A 20,773-nucleotide genomic window follows, 5' to 3' on the forward strand; every position below is an offset into this window, starting at 1 on the left:
AAAGCCCGGCTTGGCGCCACGCCCAGCAGACCAGCAAAGAACCCATCAACCGTCGAGGCCTTGGCCTCGTGATCCGCGACCATGGCGCCATCCACAAGAAGGTGAGAGGCAAAGTTTTTCCGCCTCCGGTGACTTGCATGGAGGCGAAAAAACTTAGTGCAAGCATCACCCTCCCGAAGCCACAACTCACGAGACCGCTGCCTCGCAATCGTGCGCTCCAGCGACGCTAGGCCAAGCAACTTCCTCTTGAGGGTTCTACGAAGCCCCCTCTCCTCCTGTGTAAGGGGCCGCGACTCCATGGCCACGTCAAGACGAAGGATGACCTCAGTCGCCACAAGAATTTGGAGCCTGGTGTTACCGATGAATCGGTCACTCCAACTCCTCAACCTCTTCGCCGTGCGCCGAAGTCTCGAATCCAGGCGCTTGAAGGGGTTGTGGATGGGCTCCCCGAAGGTCCACGCGTCCCGCACCACATCAAGAAAACCATCCACCTTGGGCCAAAAACTCTCAAAATGAAAGCGTCACCCCCTCTCAAGCCGGGCCTCCAGCACCACCAAGAGCGGACAATGGTCCGAAGTAGCCGTGCTAAGAGCCGTGAGGAAGGCATTAGGAAACTCGGTTTCCCAATCCACGGAAGAGAAGGCACGGTAGAGCTTCTCAAGAGTGGCATGCTCCCGCTCGTTCAACCAAGTATAGCACCGGCCATTAAGGTAGAGCTCCTTCAGGTCTAGGTCCCTAAGAGCTCTCTGGAATTTCCCCATCATACTCCTATTGACGTTCTCATTGCTTTTGTCACTCGGATCCACGATGAGATTAAAGTCACCGGCAATGAACCACGGGCCGGCATGGAGGTCACGAATATCACGCAATTCCTGAAGGAAAAGAAGCTTGTCCGCATCCTCTTGCAGCCCATAGACCACCGTGATCCACCACGGCCCACCCGAGCCAACCGACACACTCGCCGTTACTGCCCCGCAAGTGATATGCGGGTTGGCAAGCCTCACAACCGCTCTCTTCCACGCCACCACGAGTACCGGTCGCCGGCAGGTGAAAAAAAGAGTCAAAATCCGGCCCCAACCACTCATCGAGCAAATACCTCGAAACCACACTCAATTTAGTCTCCTGTAACCCAATAATACAAGCTCCCGAAGAAGCGACCACCTGTCTAACAGCAATGCGCTTGGCCCTAGAGTTCAGACCACGCACATTCCACACCAAGATACTAACATTTGTATCAGCCATAAGGAACTCCACCAACCACCACCACGGCTAGAAGATAGCCAGCAGGCTATTCTAGCACCTCCACCCCACTCCCTTCCTCAAGAGGGAGGGCCGTGTTCTCCCAGCCAAAGAGCGAGAGAATCGCCGTGATGTGCTCAGGTGAAAGTAATCGGTCGAAAAGCTGGATATAGGACTGGAGCGCCTCCTCTCCAATCTTGTCGCCCTCACGCTTCACTCCCAACTTGTGCATAAGCACCCGCTGCTGCCTCTTAGTGCCCACCGAAGCCGTCCCCTGTCCGGCCAACCGCTTGCTGCGCCGCGGCGAATAATGTTGTACCACCTTCCTCCTAGGACGCCGATGCACCGGCCTGGCAAGGACAAGGGAAGTCTTGCGTCGTACTCTCGTACGGAAAGCCTCAACCTCACAGGAGGCCGTAGCAGTGGGCTCCACGTTGGAGACCCACCTCACCGGGGAAGGCAGAGCAACGTCCGACAAACATACCGTGAAGGTGCTCAGAACCCACCCCTCGACCGAAAGGGAAGAGTCCTCCTGTGAGCGCACCTCCTCGAACGACACCTCCTCAAAGTTGATCGGCGGCAAGTCCAGAGAAGAGCCCACCAAGGATGGGCTGGAGGGTGGGGAGACCACCTCCATCCGCATCGGATCCCACCTATCGGCAGCCCAAGTGGGAGAAGGCAGCCACTCCAGCATAGGATCCGGCACCCGCGACAAACACGACGACGCCGGCCGGAACTCCGGTGCCTCCGCCGAGAGGGTGGACGACCGCCCAAGAGCGACATGGCCGCCCATCGACCGGCGCCGAGAGCCACCCGGATGATCACCAAAGTCATCCTCATCCACACGGCCTCGGGAGTAGCTGAAGAAGTTTTGCCGCGTGCCCCGTGCAGGCTGTTGGTCACCGTAGCCCCTGCCCGAATCACCATTGTGACCGCCAACCCCACCGTCGGATGGCCACTCATCGGAGGATGGCCCATCCGAAGACGACGTGGCGTCCTCCACCCGCAGGAGATGGACGAGCACATTGTACTCCAGCAAGCGAACCTCCAAAGGGATCAACAACTCTGGCGGCACAACCAGGTCATCCTCCGCGTCATCTTCCAAAACCGGTGCCTCCGGGATTTGGAGCCATGTCTCACGCGGAATGAGGCAGGGGTCCGACGTCCACGCGTACACATCAAAGCGCCCATGGTCCTCCCTCCCAGCGTTGTTCGAGCCCACCCGCTCGACAGCACAGGCCGGCCCAAGAATTGCCGCGGCTGTGCTGGAGCTCCACGCATGCGGCGGCACACCTTCAATCTCCAAGTGCACACGGAAAGACGTCGTGCGCCCGACAGCCTGGCAGAAGCGGTTCCAGGCGGAGAATCTCAGGAAAAACCCGCGACCGTCGATCGACCCGGTGGCCAGAACGGCGTCACACGCCCCTCTCGAGTTGAAGATCACCAGAAGGCCATCTGGCCAGATCCTGTGGGTCGAGTAGCAACCATCCAGCTCAGGGAAGCGACTAGCGATCACCCGGCCCACCGCCGTGAGAGCAAGACGCGACCGCACGCCAGTGACCAAGACCACCGCGCTCCACTGGAGGGCACGCTCCTCCGCCTCCAGCTCCGGGCTCCTTGGAATGATGCAAATCCCCACGCGTGGGCGCAGCGAGGCTGCCCCTAGAGGCAAAGAGTCCACAGCCTCGCGCGCCGTCGCCAGTGGAGGTGGCGCCGCGGTCAGTGCCGGGGACGAGACAGTCAACGGCGCAGGGGCAGGCGTGGGAGCCTGGCCAGGGGCCTGCCCGGGAGCGGGCGCAGGGGCCTTCTCATCCACGACCCGCGGAACCAGGCGCACGAGCAAGGCCAAGCCCGGCCTGGGGTTCGCAGCGGCCGCGACCAGCAGGGAGCGGGCGCAGCCGGCAGGGCGCGGCGAGCAGCAGCCTGCCGGGCAGCGGGACCGTGGGGACTGCAGGCGCAGCCTGGCGAGCCGTGCGGGGAGCCGGCGCCGACCGAGGATCCTCGGCCACGCGAGGGCCAAGCCTAGCCTTCATCGGCTGAACCCCCGCCGGCGGAGAGCTATGCCTGGAGCGGCACAGGCGCGCCACGTGCCCCTCCCCACCATAGCGCAAGCACCTCGTCGCGTTAGGGCACAACGCATCCACGTGGTCCTCGGCCAGGCGATTGAAGCAACGCCCGGCGAGGTTGGCGAGCTCCTCCCTGACCACCGTCGTCGGGAGAGGCGCCATGTTGCGGCGACGCTTGCGCAGCTTCCCAGCAGGTAGCCACCGCCTGCCATCAAGGTCCTCCAGACCCCCAGCAGCCGCCGTCTCAGCCGACATGACGACAGAGGCTAGGCGTCGAACACCTTGCGGGCGTGGAGAGCCCTCCACCTCCACCTCCATGGAATGCACCGAGGGAGTCCCGCTTTGAAGGACCTCGCAGTAGGAACGGGGGGAATCCTCGCCGTCCGAGGAGAGCGCCAGCGACTCCCTGAAGCGGAGCTCCTTCGTCGATGGCCGGGAAGGCCCAGTCGGAGTGGAGGCCATCCAGAACGAGGGGAGAGAGGGGGGGGGGGGAGACATGGGCCAGGAGCCGGAGGCCCGAGAGGGTGGCCGCTGGAGCCGGAGTGGCTGCCGGCGTGGGGTGGACGCCGACGCCGGAGTGGCAGCGGCGGTGGCGGAAACCTAGTCGCCTAAGCCCGTCGCGGAGGTTCAAGAGTTTTTTCGAATTTCATGTATGTGAAAACACTTATTAATAGAGTTATCATTGGTTAAAGTCTTGTCTTAACGAAACAAAATACGTCAACCTTTGTGAAATGGAGGGAGTATTTGTCGGTTCTAATCCGGAGTCTGAATTGAAATGCTTGAGTTAATGATGTTTTTTGAGAGAGATAAAATAGAGGCGTAATTTCTGCAAACCAATTTCTGTTTGCAAATGGGGTACTACTATTCTGTATTCACACTGGAGTAAAGCCGGGTCAAGGGGATATGGCGCCGATTCCAAAACCGGGCACATCATCTGCATATTTTGAGTTTGACAAATCTTTCTTTTCCTTCTTATACGTTGGGACATGACTCAAAGTGCTGACGAAGTGACGACCAATCCTTTGTAGCAAAAAGTTCCTCTCTGCCGCTAACTTCCTCGTTAAGCCTACTAATAATCAGGATTGTTCAAAAAATAAGCCTACTAATTAGGATCAAAGGCAGCAACACCATCATCACTGGTTTAGTGGACAGTTCTACATCACAATTCACAAAACGAGGATCAGATGTAACACCAATGAAACGTGACTGATGATGCTCCCTGTCGTCTTTTTTCTGGTCAGGGCATTGGAGTTGGAGGACAGATCCGAAAGGCCTCTAGACTAGGTATCGGCAACGGAATCCTTCTCCTTTCCGACTCCAGCATGCACGTCCGTCCACCCAATTTGCTCTGCATATCACACCATCCCAAGTGGACATGGTTAAATAATAGGGAGAAACAGGGCGATGTTTATGTAGGCTTTCATCCCGGAGTCTGTGTGCGGAACCTAAATTTGATAGCTTGGGCGCAGGATTCAGTTCTTTCGTGAGTAGCTCATGTCGGCATGATTTTGCCGCAACGTGCATCTTATCATCAGTTCTGCTTTGCACTGTTTGGCAAGTCGACCGCGTCCTTCCAAGCAAAAGCTCAATTGTTGTCAGAAATGACCCTTCCAAAATGAAATGGCAAAAATGGCATGACGAAAGACCCAAAAGATGTCACGTAGCACTTCGTGCCAATGGCATTGGAGGAAAGTTCTTAACACAATTGACTTAGGTTCAATTGCATTGGCGGAAGGCCTATGCATGGACACTTTAGGGCAACCGGGCCCACCCGATTTCTTTTTCGTTTTCTTCTTATACTTACTCGTTTTGATATTTTTAAAATTTATTTGAAGATCCAAACGAACTCTGATATTTATAAAATTTTGAGGATAAGTTTAAAATGTTGTTATCCACCTACGGTAAAATTTTAAATTATTTTGAAGCATTTTTGAAATTATGGGATTTATTTGAATTCAAATCTTTTTTAATTCAAATTGCTCCAAAATAATCAAAAAATTTACTGCAGGTGGGTAATACCATTCTAAACTTACCTTCAAAATTTCATAAAGATCGGAATTCATTTGGATTTTCAAATATCAGAACAAATTAGTATAAAGAGAAAACGAAAAGTAGAACAATAGTGCGGGCCGTTTGCCCTAAACCGCCCATGCATAGGCCTTTCTCTAATGCAATTGGATTTAAATACTTTCCTCCAATGTCATTGACACAAAGTGTGACGTGGCGTCTTCTGGACTTTCCGTCAGGTTATTTTTGGCATTTGGTTTGGGAGGATCATTTCTAGCATTTCCGTTCAGGGGGGCAATGGTGCAAAAAATTGGCGTCCTCCGTGATTCGCAAAGGGCTAAAGATCATCCATCCTAGGCATCTCCGAAAGTGGCATCCAATCTACTCTATCCATCCATCCATCCAATCTATCCTCCTCGATCTTTTTCTTGTTCTCAAGGCATCCGAGAGATGGCAACTTGACAACATGGAAGTGCCGGTACAAAATACTCCTACTACTACTCTGTTGGCGCACAAAAGTAAGGATACAGCTTGGTCGGTCCATCCATCGTTGCACCGATCAAGGAGCGGCGTCACAGGTCCGGCGTGAGCGTCTTCTCCTGATAACGGTTTCGCGCAGCACGAGGCCACGGCTACGGCGTTCTTTGGTTGAACCTTCCTTGGCCGCAATCAGTTCCCAACGGGAGAATACCGGAGCTGTACCGGCCGGTCGGTCGCGGGCGCACCACACGAGACCGGAACTCCTCCTAAACAAACAGAAAGAAAGCCAAAGCTCACGGGGGATTGGATTGGCCGGATTAACTGCCGTCTCTGGCTAAGCTGGTCGGCAGGCAGCTAGCTTATTTTAGGACTAGGGCAGGGCTAGGAGAACCGGCCTAGGACCAGGACGGGGCCCCTGTGAAGCCGCATCGGATGCCACATGGGCAAGATGGACGGTCGCCGTGGCCGCGTCGGTGGGTCAATGACGGCGGCTCTGTGGACTGTGGTTTGGTCGACCTCATCGGGGCCGCGCGAGCGGGGGAAACCGTCGCTTTCGGTCTCAATGCGTATCCCCTGTTTCTCGTTTAACGTGCCGTTCAGGCTTGATTTCAGTGGATGGAGCAGTGGAGTTATGGCCTGTGCAGTGCAAGTGCGAAGCGTTCTTTATTGGAGTTTCTGCGAACCATGATCGTAGCGTCCGATCCCCCGTGGTTAACCTCAAGCCGCCCGCCCTGCGGTCCGCCGCGCTGCGCGTCACCGCATGCGCCGCGAAGACCTCGGCCCAGGAGCGGTCGACGAGGAGGAGGAGCTGCTCCGGTGTGCCCTGCAGATGGAAAAGGACTTTGCCGTCGCCAGGACGCAGCCCAGGAATCAGACATGAAAGTAGCGAGTTGGGATTAGGAGGCAAAATTAGAGACTTTGTTTATTTTTAAGTGATTTTTAATGAACTGATTAGTAAGTACTAAGTAAGATGTAATTTTTTAGGGGGGCCATTTGGGCCGCCACCTCCAGCGCGGCGACCCATTTAGGCCGCCACGGTCCGAGTGCAGGAAACGGACCAAATGCGCGGTCCAGCGGGGCGACGCATTTGGGTGGGCGTCCAGTTTTCCTCCTGGATGGACCCATTTCCGTCCCAAATTTGGGGTGGGAATGTGTTGCGCGCGGACGAAAAACGGAGCACCCCTCGTCCGCCCCCGATATACCCTTGGCCCTCCGTCTGCGACCCAAATCTGAAATCCCAAATTTCATTTGCCCCCCTTTTCTTCCACACTGCCCTCCCGCGCGCTCTCCTCCCATGGCAGCCAAAAATCCCGCCCTTCTCGCCGGCGCCCTCCCCGAACATGCTGACCCCGGCACAATCGTAGCAGCCCTAGACTCAGCTGCTCCCCCCGCCCCACTCGATCCATGAAAACGAAGAAGGAGATGACCCTGGAGGCCAGAACCATCGAGACCCAGAAGAGGGAGCAACGGCGGGTGCGCAAGCTCGCAAAGGATGCGGAGCAAGCCGACGTCAAAGAGCGGGAGCTTGAAGAGGAAAGAGAGCGGTGCCTCCAGGAGGCTGTCTTTGCCCAAGGACGGGAGGCCGAGGCGATGGCTACCATTCTCCTCTTTGGCAAGTTGGTACAGGACGCATTGCCGCCTGGCAACTTGCCGACGAAGGCGGCGAGCCGGAGTCTAGCGTGGTGAGCCGCCCACCGCGACCCCTGTCGACAACCCTGGCTTCGAGGCCATCGTCAGAATCGCCCGACACGGCTTCGACGCCGGCAAGCTGGGCGGCATCCGCCGCAGCCGGCGATCTGCTCGACCTCAATACGTCCCAGCCACGACGCCAAGCCTGCCGACGAAGGTGCCCCGCCCTTTCCCTGCCTTTTCTTTTGGGCACCAAAAATGGGCAGCAGTGTTTGGGTCGCACTGCTGGAGTGGTGGGCGAAGGCTGGGCAGCGGAGCGAATTCTATACGGTCCACGACCCAAACGGACCAAAACGGACCAAAACGGACACAAAAAGCAGTCCGTTTGGGTCGCCCTGCTGGAGTTGCCCTTAGCACACCGCTTTCTCCTGCCCATCTCTGCTCGTCACGCCATCTCGGAAGCGCGAGTTCGTCGTGCTTGGGACGATGAGAGGATGAGAAAAAAAAAAGAAAAAACAAGGGGTCTAATGAGAAAGACGTGACGACTGACATGCAGGACCCACATGTAAGGAATACCGTCAAATGCACTTAAACTGATGTTTTGGGTGATGTGGGACAATTGGACCCAAAACGTGTGGTTTTTCTTAACAAATTAGCAAAAGTGGTGGCTCCTTAAGAAGTCTGCCTCAAAACATGTGGTTCTGTGAAATTTACTCATTATTAATACATCGTGATCCTCTCCACGTACACAAAAAAAAACTAGCTTGTCGTCAACAAAAAAATAAGTCGTGTCGAGTTAAATAAAGGATTATTCATGACAAAAAAAGATTAGATTGTGTTGCGTTTTAGTTTCTACAGCAAAGGTACTTTGATAAGGGATGGCCCGATCTTCTCGTTGAGCTCGTTGTGGATGGATGATAACTCGCGAGACGCTGACGAATCTCTGGCTGGTCCCTTGCTGCTAATGCAACAATTCTCAACCCTATTTGATATTCACAACACCACACGCTTGTACACGTAGCCGCTGACCACGAAGCGGTTCTGCAATTTACCAATTCCCAATGGAACAATAGATAGCACTCGAATCTTCAGTAGCAAAACTCCAGATCGCAATAAAGTGGTGAAAATAAATTCCTGATCGAATCAAATAGGAATATAATTTCAGATGAATGCTTGTAGCAGTTCAACGAAAAGTTTTGAATAATCTAAACGTGGTCTCCCCTAAACCTAGGCGTACCCCTTGTCTATATAGACGAGGAGTAGCCCAAACTCAATACAGACTCCGACTCAAACTCAAATTAGAATTCGACTCAGACTCAAACTAGAACTAGAATTTGACTCAAACTAGAATTCGACTCAGACTCAAACATGGACTCGCATATCCGGACGCTCCTTAGACGTGTCGGACTCGTCGTAGGCTGTCCTAATACGCCTCATATTCGTACACGACATGTGGTGCATCCTGGGCATATCATCCTTGTCCTTGGCTGCTCCTTGCACACAAGACATTCTTCTAACTTGTACCCTTCACCTTCACTTTTGGTGCGCCTGCCTCCCTCTCCTCCCTCACGCATATCTTGATGTTGGATATTAACACTTGAGGATCCATACCCTCATCATACTTACTCTTGTGAGCTACAGTAAGTATGTACGTCAGACTGGTGTATAAGGCATGTCGTGTTTGGTGTCGTGCATTCTTATACTCCAATATCCATGTTGTACTTGCTCAAATAAAATTAATTAAGAGCATCAACAATTGTGCAGTCGAAGGTAAATAATACATGCAATGGGTCATCGTCATTTTAAACTGACTCTACATGACTTGTTAGAATAAAATGTGAGGCGTACACGGTAAAGCTAAGAGTCTAACTATTCATTAAAAAAAGTTGTCTTCTCTCCCTTTTTTTCGATCGGAAAATTTCAGATATACTCCGTAAGTTAAGAAACTTAAGATCCATCCTTAGGGATGCCATAACTTATCCCCTCGATAAATTACCACATGGCCCATGAGACGAATATACATAGCTGCGTGATCTGTACACCAAATTTGGTTGTTGTACAATTTGAGCACAGAAATCCTTTACAAACTTCGATTATTTGACTATTGCTGGTCTTGGCGAAATCATAACCACAATCCCCGCAAAACAGCTCATTTTGTACATGCAACTTTCTTCTCCCGAAATCAATCCCTGTATATCATGGTGTAGCAGCATCAAAATCATAATGAAAAGCTGCATCGAGACTGCACGGTCAGCAGCCCCTGGTACGTGCCCCAAAATCTCCGTGGAGAGAGAGAGAGAACAAGAAGAAATGTCAGCAACCAAACCAAATCCCAGCGATCGTCATGGCACTAGTACTACGTGGTACGTCTGGCGGATAGCCAAAAATATCTTCCTGGTCCTCGGCAGCGACCCGCCACGTGCCCTGCGGCGAGCCGGAGGTTGCCATTGCACAGGCGTCTCCAGTGTCCAGTCTCCACACCGAACCCAATGAATAGGCGGGTCCCCCATGGAAAACGGTCCTTTGCGTTTGCCGCAGAGCACGGGAGCGGTGCCCTTGACGTGTCAAGATCTCCGTGGTGTCAGGTCCACTCAGGTCGGCCGTTGCTTACTGCTTGGGGGATTTTTGGGCCAACGGGGCGGCGGATGACATCGTATTCATTGCCTCTCCGCCAACTTTCTAACGCCCAGCAACGCCCGTTGTGTTTTACGTGGGGTAATATTTTGCACGAGGAAATACCCAGACTGTCTGTACAATGCCAGTGCACGCCTTGCTTTTTTTTTTTTTGCTTCTTCTTCTTTAGTTTAGGTAAGCTTCGATGAGGATCACGATTTACTATGAGCAAATAGCGGGGCATCCTTCTAAGGATCGAGAATTTTAATTGTTGCCATTAATCCGTAGGATCAGACACGTTTATTCGTGGAGCCTCTTAAATGGCATTTCCTATTCGTGGTTTTGTCTGCGATCTGCTAAAACCAGGAAAACCCCACGATGCTCGATTCGTGGAGCATCGTGGATATGCATGTCAAAATCTTTTTCTGCCTAGCGGGAATTAATCCTCGATCGGATGAAAAAACTTTCTCAGATGATTAATTATTTAATTAACACTTGCTAAGGTAGTAAGTATCCGTGTCACGCAAAACCGGAAACTCTTGGTGGGGGATACCGGGTCTGCCACGGAAGCGCCGACGGCGTGTGCCTCGAAACGCGGCGTGGCCATAGCCCCCACGCAAAAACTATCGGCACCAGAAAAATTAATAAATGAATAAATTAAAATGATTTTTTTTAGGGGCGAGCCCAAGGGCCGAGAACGGGAGGGGGATAAAAGGCGCCCCGGCGTCACGCGCACAGAGCAGAGAGCAGGGAGCCGACGGCGACGAAGCTGCCAACAACAGTCCCCACTGCCCACAGCCGCTGCGAGCTGCGAGCTGCGAGCTGCGAGTGCTAGGGAACAAGACTTGAGGGTCGGCGACGGCGGAGGGGCGGATGGCGTTGTGGAAGAAGAAGGTCGTCTTCAAGGCGCGGAGGGCCTGGGCCGCCGTCTCCGGCCGCCTCCTCGGCGCGCCCAAGACCGGTCAGTATCTTTCTCTATCTCCCCTCGTCCTAGTTTAGTTACCCGCTGCCGATGCTTGTGCCTCGAGATTTTGATTGAATCGTATGTCGGCGTCTCCGATCCGGTTGGTTTGTTGATTTTGTTTCATTTTTGGGGGGTGAGAATCGGATTCCTTTCATGTTTCATTGTTGGAGAGAGAGATGGATAAGGTTTTCTCTCGCTCTGTTTTTTTTATCTGTTGTTGCCTTGTTGGGAACAGATGAAAACCTGAGTCGTTGGTTCTGTCCCGTAGATGCAAGATTACGTCCAGGTTCATGTTTGGCCAGGAATTTTGCACAAGTTGTTGATCTTTTGGATCCTCTTCTTTCTTTTCATGGAAACGACTGAAGAAACGGAAGAGAGGAAAACGAGAGGAGATTCAGTTCTTGTTTTCCTTCCTCTCTTGCTCATTGCTAGTACTAGTCATTTTTTTAAGTAGATTTCTTCCTCGTTGGCCTGTTCATCTCAGAATCGCCGTAATTCATCTCGACACGGGATAAAAGCAAAATAATGGGATGATGTACTGAAATATCTTTTTTTCCGGTCGCATCGGAATTTGCTCCAACAAGCCGCTACATACACAGTTTCTTGTTTCCACTTTGTTTTTGAATGTCGTAAAAATTCTAAATAAATGTAACGCAGTGCACAAGCAAAACAACAGTACTCCGTAATTTTTTACTAGGTAACTAAACGTGCGGGCACACAGATCTCGTAACAAAATTCGGAGTGTAAGGATTGCAAATTGCACGGGGATAGTAAAAATTGTAAATAATTATACCTGCCATCGTTTGTACTAGTACCAAATTATTGTTAGTACTAAGAAAAGGTAAATAAATCCCTGAAAGTACAGACAAGGAGAAGATGTTTCATGTTTGTACTAGGTAGTAGCTACGAAATTAAGTGCAGCAAATTCACTCTCTGGATCTTGTTTCGTAGGATCAATAGTGCCATTTTACTGACGGAATCTCGCACGATCTTGATTTCAATGCCTCGTGGTGTCTTGTGGTACACACACATGCCGTAGTTTGCACTTTGGAACCGGAAATTTGAGCAGAAATGGGAGTTCTGCAAGAATTTCACATGAACACACGTTGCAAAAATCCAGCTGGGTTCACCTGAATAGGATAAACACCAGCGGACATCATCGATCATTCCATGGGCAAAAATTCGCAAGCTTTAGGACCACTCGACCGATCCTTCATACTACCTCGGTACGGATTTGCCGTTGGACCAGTCGACTTTTGCGCCTCTTTACGTGGGCTGGCCCCTCTTTTTGTCTCCAGCCGTCCGTTTAGATTGATTGGAGTAATTTCTCGTGCTTTCTCATCATTCTGGAACTGTGCAAAGTTTCTGTCATCATGTCCCCAGAAAGCAACGGCTGCGAGGAAATTGCACAAAACACCCACTATTCATACTTTTTGCGCAAACGCTTACTATTCATCTAATCCCTTGCACATAAGTCATAACTCGTTTTAGCGTGTTAACGACGTTTCTGACTCATGGTCCCACAAGTCAGTGCCAACATGGCATCTCAGCCTTGCCAGCATGGATCGGGTCATGCTGAAGAGGACCTCGGGGCAGCGCCCGCCGGGCGGAAGGCGCGGGCGGGCCGCATGGCGCCTCAGCTCAGACGCGGCGCGGGCGGGCGGGCGGCGCCTCGCCGCCTCAGGCACGGGCGGCGCGGCGGGAGTGCCACCCGACGAGGGCGATCGCGCGGGACCCGCCCAAGTCGTGGACGGACGCGCCTCACGCCTCCGCCAGCGCCGGGGAGGCGCCGCCCCGAGGTCCTCTTTGGCGTGGCCCGATCCACGCTGGCAAGGCCGAGATGCCATATGGGCACTGATTTGTGGGTCCTATCTGTTAGAAACGAACTCGGATTAGGACTTATGTGCAACGGATTAGACGAATAGCAGGTGTTTTACGCAAAAAGTACGAATAGTGAGTGTTTTGTGCAACAAGCCTCACAACGATGAGTGGTCTGTGCAATTTCCTCCAACGGCTGCATTTTCTGTCTCCTAAATGATTATTTTCTCTTTTCCATTGGATATCTGAAACTGACCGAAGCTGGACATTGTCATAATGCAGGCAACGGTGGCATCCTGAAGCTCCACGAGGACGTGCAGACCTGCGGCTACCAGGACGTGCAGGTCATGTTCGACATGCTCACCTCCGAGCTGGAGGCGGCGCACGTCCGGAAGCAGCAGCCGTCGCCGCCACCGGCGTGGCCCGGCCGCTCTTCGTCTTCGTCGCTTACCGGGTCGGTGCAGTAGGAGATCGAAGAAGAGACCCTTGACTGAAAATGGCTGAGAAGATCGTTGCCAGTTTTTACATGTTGTTACTGCCTGCGTATCAGGCGTCAGTCCCCCTGCGTTTTCTTCTGCCCGGCGAAAAGAGCGAAAAACTGTCTTTCTTGATGCGTGTACATAGAGGCCGTGTCTGAATGTTTTTCGCTGGCCGGGAGGAAGAGGAAGCAAGAGGGGTTTCATTTCAATTCCCCAATTTCAGATTTACTTTTCATGTCTAAGATTTTGCGCGGGCTTCCGCATGCTGTGCGTGTGTTTGGAACAAGTTAAGAGCTCCGGTTCACTGAATCAGAGAGCATTGGCATATGAGCAATTGAGACTCTTTCTGTTCGTATAACTTCTTTGGACTTCATCTTTTGTTTGAGGTGTTTGGATCATTGTTTCGTTCAAGCTAGTATCGTGTAGGTTTTTCTCATTATATCTTCCTAAACCAAGTACCGAAATTCGACTCTCCATGGTCTAGAAAATGTGTCTTGTACCCTGAAATTTTGAGATCGCAACGTTGGAAAAACGTAGCCCATGCTAGTCCTGGGCCCAGAATAACATTTCGTACTGAACGAAAGCCCTCAAAACACATGGACGGATGGACCTGTAGGAAATTCTCCCAAATGACTCAAAACGCATGCTCTCAAAAAAAAAAAGACTCAAAATGCATGGACCTGGAAGATATTATCGCTAATGAAAAACGACTCTATAATTAGGACATTGTCTTATTATTCTACCTTATGAACAACGGAATATCTATTCGAAATAGGCTAGCGATCATTGCTCAAGTAGATTTTCTCTCTGCATATGTTTACGCAAGGAGAAAATAGCACCAGCAAACTTTGTTCTGTTCCTTTTCTGCCATTTAAAGTTGAGGCAACAAATCATGCATGCTACAATACCTAGGAACTTTTAAACCCAACCAAACAGGTCCTTATGAATTCTGGTCAGTGACTAGTAATGGACGTGTCGCCATCTGATAATTCTTCTTTTAAGATGCCATCTGATAACTTTGATAACACACCAAAATATCTGCACATTTGATGTGCATAACTTAAAAGTAATTTCAGAAGGTGGTCAAACATGCATTCATGTCGCCATATGCCCATATCTTAGTGCAATGTCATACACCCCCATTACATACATCACCGTCAATCTGCAGTACGGAGTAGTACAAACAACAGAATAAAAAAGTGACAAGCTGACTTATTTCTCGTGGGCAACAATAGATCCTACTTTGAAAAGATCAACTTGTAACATGGGTTGAGACTCGAGATCAACTAAGTGCTGACTTGTGTGGATCTTTCCTTTTCTTGATTTCTGTGGGGAGACTTGTGTGGATCTTGTGGTTGACAGGGATCACTCACACACGTGCTGTTAATTTGCGACCCATAGATTGATATCGTTCAGATGGTGAATGAATTTGAATGGTAAAGGCATATGTGTATAGTGGGAATTTTTTAAAATGGTTCGTATTGTCCATGTTGAAACAAAATAAAAATAAAAATCACGGGGGGCATGTTGAAACGAAATTGCCAAGGGATCCTCTGGTCGTGCTTTTATTTTTCCCCAAGTATTAGAAATTTGGGCCGGAGTTTAGTGGTTTGGCTTGATAAGAGAGCATTTATAATCTGAAATTCAAGGTTCTTCTTGTAAACTACAAACGTGTGGGTGTAGTGTATTGTTCTATTTCTATGTTTTTGCAAAAGAAATGTTTATGGATAACAAGACCTAAACCGTAGCTGCGATCGTTCATCCTATTTCTTTGGGCAGCGAATAGTCCTCCCCACTTATTCGTGCTTCTTTGTCATTTTCTCACATTTGCTCGACAATTTCTTCCTCCTCCTGCTGGTCATCTAGGCTGATTTGGCACCACCAACACTGTTTGGTTTGTCGGTCGTTTTTTTCGTTCACTACCACCGGTTTAATAACAAGGCGGATGATTGAGAATTGAGGGAGGATTGTTCTCTAAAATATATTTGAGTTCTTTGTCACAACTATTTCTTCATTAAAGCTATTTCTCCGTGGTTGCCTATCGGGATCGAGACTAAAAAGTGAACCTTTGTATCCAATTTCATTGATTTTCCCCAGTTTTTTAGATTTTAACCTTGAAACCAAGAACGGAAGACCAAACCGAACATGAATTATTCAAACCCCAATAAACCAGTTTATCAAAACCCCAATAATGAACCCAGATAAACAAAATTATCAGTCATTTGGGCATCAGTTTTCGATGGGTTGGCAGTTTTTCAAATTGTTGGTCTACTCGGTCATCAGTTTCCGGATTCGGTCATTTTCTCCATCTTATTTGGGATACAGGTTTAGACAGTCTTTGACATTCTCAAACCCCAAGAAACGAAATTACTCAAAATATATGTAAAAGTCACCAAAAACTCCTAAACCCAGACGTAAGTCCTCATACAGTCATATACTCTTTTCCATTCTTTGTTCCTGACGTGGGATGAGCCGATGAGTATTGCTTGTTGTTGCCTTTACCATCTGTGTGCGCAAGCATTAATATTATCTTTTTTTTTGTACAGAGATTTTCCATGTTGCTCTGCCTAATTGACCGAACCTAAGTTGTTTGTCCATTCGAGTTTTTGCTCTTGGTTTTCAGAAAATCGGTCGTCACATTTCTTGGAACAAGAAATTCCCAAATATTCCTTCGGGATACATAATAAGTGTCTCGAGTTATGTTGCGTTAAATTTTATTGTCTCAAATCTAGTCTACAACTTTGTACTACTAAATTAGCATAAAAAGTGTCTCAAGCCTAGAAACTACAGATTTCGTACACGGTCGATCCCTTTTTCAAATTTTGAGATAGTAGATTGCATAGCTGAAATTTGTCTCCCTTTTCACACAACGTGGAGGCAACGCCTCACGCACTTACCAACCACTCTCCCTCAATAGCAGCAGCATGGATTTTGCTGGCCCACGCGTTAACCGCCGTCGGATCCTCCCTCGGCGGCCCATCGGATGGCCCAGATCCTACCGCCTCCTCCTCGTCTTGGTTATTAATTTTCCATTTTTTATTTTCTCCGTGTTCCCCCTCTCTCGATTCCCTTGTCTCCCATGGCGGTGATGACACGGTGACAAATCCTTCGCCTCTCTCAATCTCTCCCCGCTTCTCTAGATCAAGTTGAGTTGTGTGGTTTCTCTCGCCGGAGTAGCATAGGAGGAAGGGCCGCCAGAGAAGGTTTGGAGATTTTTTTTCTTGTTTGTCCGTCTCCCCTTTCGTATTTTCCGCTCTAGTTCTTCGATTGGAGGAGTGCTTTTCTTCTCTTTATTTCTTCATTCTCCGTCGATTCCTCTTTTTTAAGCTGCGCATTTCGGTGGCCTTCTACTTTGGCCGGGTTTACGGGCCAAGTTAACATCTGGTTTCTTTCGTATTTCCCGTTCCCTGAACCCTGGGGACTGACTGATTGCGATTGGTGCCGTCCGTGCGTTTTCTGTTATTCTTCTTCTCGTGTGGTTGGAAAGGAGGAAAGGCGGCCCATCGCTCGCTCGATCGGGTCTGATTGGGGCGCGTTGTTTGTATCGACGGGGAATTTTTATTCGCCAATTTGTTCCTGTTGCGCGGGCGATTTGTTGGAATGTAGGATGGGGCTAAAATCGCGGCGGGCATTTCGATCGGGTTCGTCCCCGTTTTATTCCCGCAACCCTAGAATTCGCATGATCCTTAACGTACCAGAACAACATTGGCTTTGCACTGCAGTTGGGTGCGGGAAGGAGAGGGTCGATGATATGGATTTTGATTGATTTATTGGGGATTTGGAAATGTTGGAGATTCGTCCTAGAGATGATACCTGGACGATTTTTTTTTGTTTGGATTTTTTTTTTCAATACAAGTTTTACCTTGGCTTTTGTTTCATTTTCCATCAATTACTAATTCAGTTTCACGTTCTGTTACGTACTAGCTTCTGTTATTGTTAGTTCCTTCAAATCCCGTGATTCTGTGCCTTTTCTGTTTTTGGCAGTTTATTAACCTATTTTTCAGTCGAATATGTAGTAGGATGATACTCGGTATTATTTTATTTTCATGTACTACCATATAGGTGGTACTTTGAGAATCACGTTTGAATTGTTGATCCGTCCGTCGGTGGCTTGGCGTGCTATCGCTGGTATAAGTGGATTCACCTTCCAGCAAAGGCAATATATGTGACTACCAGTAACTTTATTTTCTGCTACAATGGAAAAGATTTTTTGATCCTCCTATAAGCTTTTCGGTTGTATGATGGACCTCAAGACCTAACCTATATGCGGCGTTTGAATATGTAGGATTCACCAAACTGAAGCTATATAGTATTGAAAATGTTGTTTGTCTTTGCTGGCATGCCTGGTTGTACATGTGGAAATGTTGAAGTCTGTTTGTTCTAGCTTTATCAGGTCATATGCAATTTCAGGAAGCATCGCTCTATATTATCATCTTTTGTGTTTCTGTTTTAGTTGGTTATGTTTATATTTGTTCAGGAAACAAGAATCACTGTGATTGTTACATATCACTTGACTAGATGTTTGAGTCTCGACTTTGATCTGTTAATATTTTCCAGCCATTCTGGTCAAGATATAGTTAGCTTATTCATCTTTCTCTAATTTGAGCTGCTTCCCATTTCAGTCGAATATCTGATATGGATGAAACCATGGGAAGGAGAACAGTTGGCGGCCTTCTCGTCACCAAAGGAGGCTCAATTCTTGTTTTCAGGGATGAAAGCCCACGCCACAAGGATAACACTTGCTGTACGCGCCTTGGATGTAGCAGCAAACTTTTCCCTGACAAATGTAGGAAAATGCACAGGGCAGGCAATGAAGAAGCGACTCCCCGGAGACCGCATGTTTTTGGCAACTCCAATAGGGTGCTCCCTGAAGGAAGAATGGAGTATGCCAGCACCAGAAGGAATGCTGCAAGTACCTGCAGTGAAACTGGCAATACACCAAGAAGAGAAACTGGTGGGAGGGATCTACTGGCTCGTCTGAAAGAAAAGGTCAATGTGTCGAGGAAGCGTTCGGTTAGTGGAGGGACTAGACCACAATCAGCAATGGCATCAAGTACTGGTTCCACAAGTAACAGTAGATTGGCTCCAAGGACAAGAAAGAATGGCAGGAACCGGGATGCTGTCAATATGTGTAGAGTTACCAGCGGAAATTCTGTAGAAGATGTGGAGAAAAGCGATGATGAGCAACCTGCAGGCAGTTTTCTTTCTCGAAGGTTGTTCAGACATGGAAGTAGACTTCAGGGTGGTCGGTTGTCTTACTTGGAGGGCAATTTGGCTGATTCCAATGAATATTGGAGATTCGGTATGGATGAAAGCGATGAGGTATGCCTACTTATAGTTGTCACAGAATATGGTAAACATCCCGCTTTATATCCTCCTGAAAGTTCAGTTTTAGGAAATTGTTGCTTGGGATTTTTTTAAAGAGCACACCTATTTTTCATGTTAACTAGCTAAATGTCCGTGCTTCACTACGAGATTAAAAATCTGTGACTATTAAATTTTTTTTGATAAACAAGAATTATCTCAAAATATTATTTTTGATTTTTTTATCTTGAAAGTCATCAAAACCAATCAAGAATAGTCAAAAGATCGTGATACGTATAAAATGAGTGGCAATTAGATGAGTCCGTAGCCATTAAGGGGTAGTCTTGTTGGAGTGAACTCACGACCACCAACTTAGATCTTTATAAGTGTAAAGATTGCTCTGTATGGTTTAATTGATACATTTTTGCATCTCTATCTTGTGATAATCTGAATATGAAAGAGACGACTCATGTTGCACAATATTGTTGTTCATAGAAAATTACATTATATTTTGCAGATGGAAGATTATGTATTTAGTGATCAGCATAGAGGAATGAGAATGGACATTGAGGACATGTCTTATGAGGTATGCGTGCATCTTGGAGTTCTCGCATATTTAGGCTAACGTACTAGTTCTGGGCATCTTTTGTTTGGAGGTTATTCCTTTCCTTTCGTTTGGTGGACAACATGGCTACCTTGCATTGTAGGAATTGCTTGCTCTCGGGGACAGAATTGGTACTGTAAGCACTGGCCTTTCGGATGATGTACTGTCAGATTCTCTGAAGAGAATCCTCTATGTGCGCACAACTTCAGCAAGTCATGAAGATGGTGACATCAAATGCATCATATGCCAGGTATGTTCATTTACCATGACAGTATCAGCTTAACCCTCAAAAAATTATCAAAAAATCATTTTATTCTTCTTTAGTTTGGACTTGATGTCATGCTGGATCATATTTGCTTCAGTGTCAATATTTGTTCATGCATACAACTACAGAACAACTCTAGCTCTACAAAATCTATCATGGTAGGACTAATTCTATTTTTGGCATATGAAGTTGACTCGGTATCCGTAACAAACTGGTAAATATGCCCTCCAAAAGTTCTCTTTTACGCACGGAGGGAGTATCTTTGTTTTTTACGGAATACTGTCAACTATGTAAAAAGAATGCTTTAGTGTGTATTCTAAGTTAAATTACCAAATAATGAATCTAGCAATCTTATTTTTCTTAATGAAAAGGCATAGCTCCTGCCAGCTGCTTGAAATTTTTTAAATCTAAATGCAAGACCACCTTAGCTCAGGATCCTTTACAATAAATTATTGTCATGTTGTTCACTAATCAGTACTGGTAAAAGTGGATATTTTTCTTAATGTGCTATATACATTAAGTTCCTTTATCTTGATTTCTTATTTTCAGGAGGAGTATTCCTCTGGTGAGGAGGTGGCCAAGATAGTATGCAATCACTACTATCATGTTACCTGCATCCAACATTGGCTCCGGCAAAAGAACTGGTGCCCAATCTGCAAAATGATCGCTTCAGCTACCAACTTACTGTGTAATTGACAGAACGAAAGACAGATCCATTGTGCTTACATAGACTTCTTTGCATTTTTGTACTCTAGAGTCTAGACTGAATCATTTTTTCAATCTATCTCTCAAAACTTGTTTGGTCTTCTACTCTCTTTTACGCACGGTCACAAGAAGCAAATGAAGCCAAAATAAGTCTGAATACAATATTTTTTGCTAGTTTTGCTGTTGAATGCATAAACCTTTTGTCTCTACACAACAATCTGAACTCTGAAGTATTCGTCTTTGGTTCTACAAGTTTCTGATTCCATATCAGAAATTGGCAGTCATTTTCTTGTTCCATTTCACTGGCTAAGCAGTTATTACGGTTACATACACTGAGAAAAAAAAACATTTGTATCTTGTCTGCATGAAATGTGTGTTTGAATTGTTGTTTTTTGGCAACCTTCATCAGTGTATGTGTTTAAGAAACTGCTGAATTGAGTTGAGAGCAGACAGCTGTTCTCTTAGTTCTAACTGAATTTCACATTTTACCCTCTGTTAGTGATTTCATGTCAATGTTTACCCCAATTTAAAATTTCCTGCCACATTTTACCCTCTAGTTGTTACACCCTACCACTTTTTTACCCCGATTTTCTTTCATTT

General features: G+C 48.2%; 3 protein-coding genes across 4 annotated transcripts; 2 read left to right on the forward strand and 1 right to left on the reverse strand.

The window, feature by feature from the left end:
- Positions 1-1,077: 1,077 nt before the first annotated feature.
- LOC106866373 lies at positions 1,078-3,767 on the reverse strand. The gene is made up of 2 exons (XM_014900475.2): positions 3,355-3,767; positions 1,078-3,266 (listed from the first exon to the last, which is right to left on the reverse strand). Exons 1-2 carry the CDS (start codon positions 3,765-3,767, stop codon positions 1,289-1,291), a joined length of 2,391 nt encoding a protein of 796 aa, XP_014755961.1. The 3' UTR covers positions 1,078-1,288.
- A 6,979-nt stretch (positions 3,768-10,746) lies between these two features.
- Positions 10,747-13,668, forward strand: LOC100845602. The gene is made up of 2 exons (XM_003571522.4): positions 10,747-10,995; positions 13,099-13,668. The coding sequence occupies exons 1-2, from the start codon at positions 10,908-10,910 to the stop codon at positions 13,281-13,283; spliced, it is 273 nt and encodes a 90-aa protein (XP_003571570.1). The 5' UTR covers positions 10,747-10,907; the 3' UTR covers positions 13,284-13,668.
- A 2,661-nt stretch (positions 13,669-16,329) lies between these two features.
- Positions 16,330-20,382, forward strand: LOC100845910. 2 transcript variants are annotated; one of them, XM_003571523.4, is made up of 5 exons: positions 16,330-16,498; positions 17,918-18,617; positions 19,117-19,185; positions 19,307-19,453; positions 20,018-20,382. In XM_003571523.4, the coding sequence occupies exons 2-5, from the start codon at positions 17,931-17,933 to the stop codon at positions 20,162-20,164; spliced, it is 1,050 nt and encodes a 349-aa protein (XP_003571571.1). In that variant the 5' UTR covers positions 16,330-16,498; positions 17,918-17,930; the 3' UTR covers positions 20,165-20,382. The 2 variants fall into 2 exon arrangements, with proteins under 2 accessions (XP_003571571.1, XP_024316947.1); XM_024461179.1 differs by lacking the exon at positions 16,330-16,498 and adding an exon at positions 16,607-17,688.
- The last annotated feature ends 391 nt before the right edge of the window (positions 20,383-20,773 follow it).

This window comes from Brachypodium distachyon, chromosome 3 (assembly GCF_000005505.3).
Source record: "Brachypodium distachyon strain Bd21 chromosome 3, Brachypodium_distachyon_v3.0, whole genome shotgun sequence".
NCBI classification, from domain to species: Eukaryota; Viridiplantae; Streptophyta; class Magnoliopsida; order Poales; family Poaceae; genus Brachypodium; species Brachypodium distachyon.

What these genes read in the sequence shown, in the direction of transcription:
- LOC106866373 (XM_014900475.2), bottom strand. Translation starts at nt 3,767, where the DNA reads ATGGCCTCCACTCCGACTGGGCCTTCCCGGCCATCGACGAAGGAGCTC. An exon ending in TTGTGCCCTAACGCGACGAG is followed by an intron (nt 3,267 to 3,354) that starts GTGCTTGCGCTA and finishes CAGCCGATGAAG; the next exon opens with GCTAGGCTTGGCCCTCGCGT.
- LOC100845602 (XM_003571522.4), top strand. Translation starts at nt 10,908, where the DNA reads ATGGCGTTGTGGAAGAAGAAGGTCGTCTTCAAGGCGCGGAGGGCCTGG. An exon ending in CCTCGGCGCGCCCAAGACCG is followed by an intron (nt 10,996 to 13,098) that starts GTCAGTATCTTT and finishes GTCATAATGCAG; the next exon opens with GCAACGGTGGCATCCTGAAG.
- LOC100845910 (XM_024461179.1), top strand. Translation starts at nt 17,657, where the DNA reads ATGTTGAAGTCTGTTTGTTCTAGCTTTATCAG. An exon ending in GTATGGATGAAAGCGATGAG is followed by an intron (nt 18,618 to 19,116) that starts GTATGCCTACTT and finishes TATATTTTGCAG; the next exon opens with ATGGAAGATTATGTATTTAG. An exon ending in TCAAATGCATCATATGCCAG is followed by an intron (nt 19,454 to 20,017) that starts GTATGTTCATTT and finishes TCTTATTTTCAG; the next exon opens with GAGGAGTATTCCTCTGGTGA.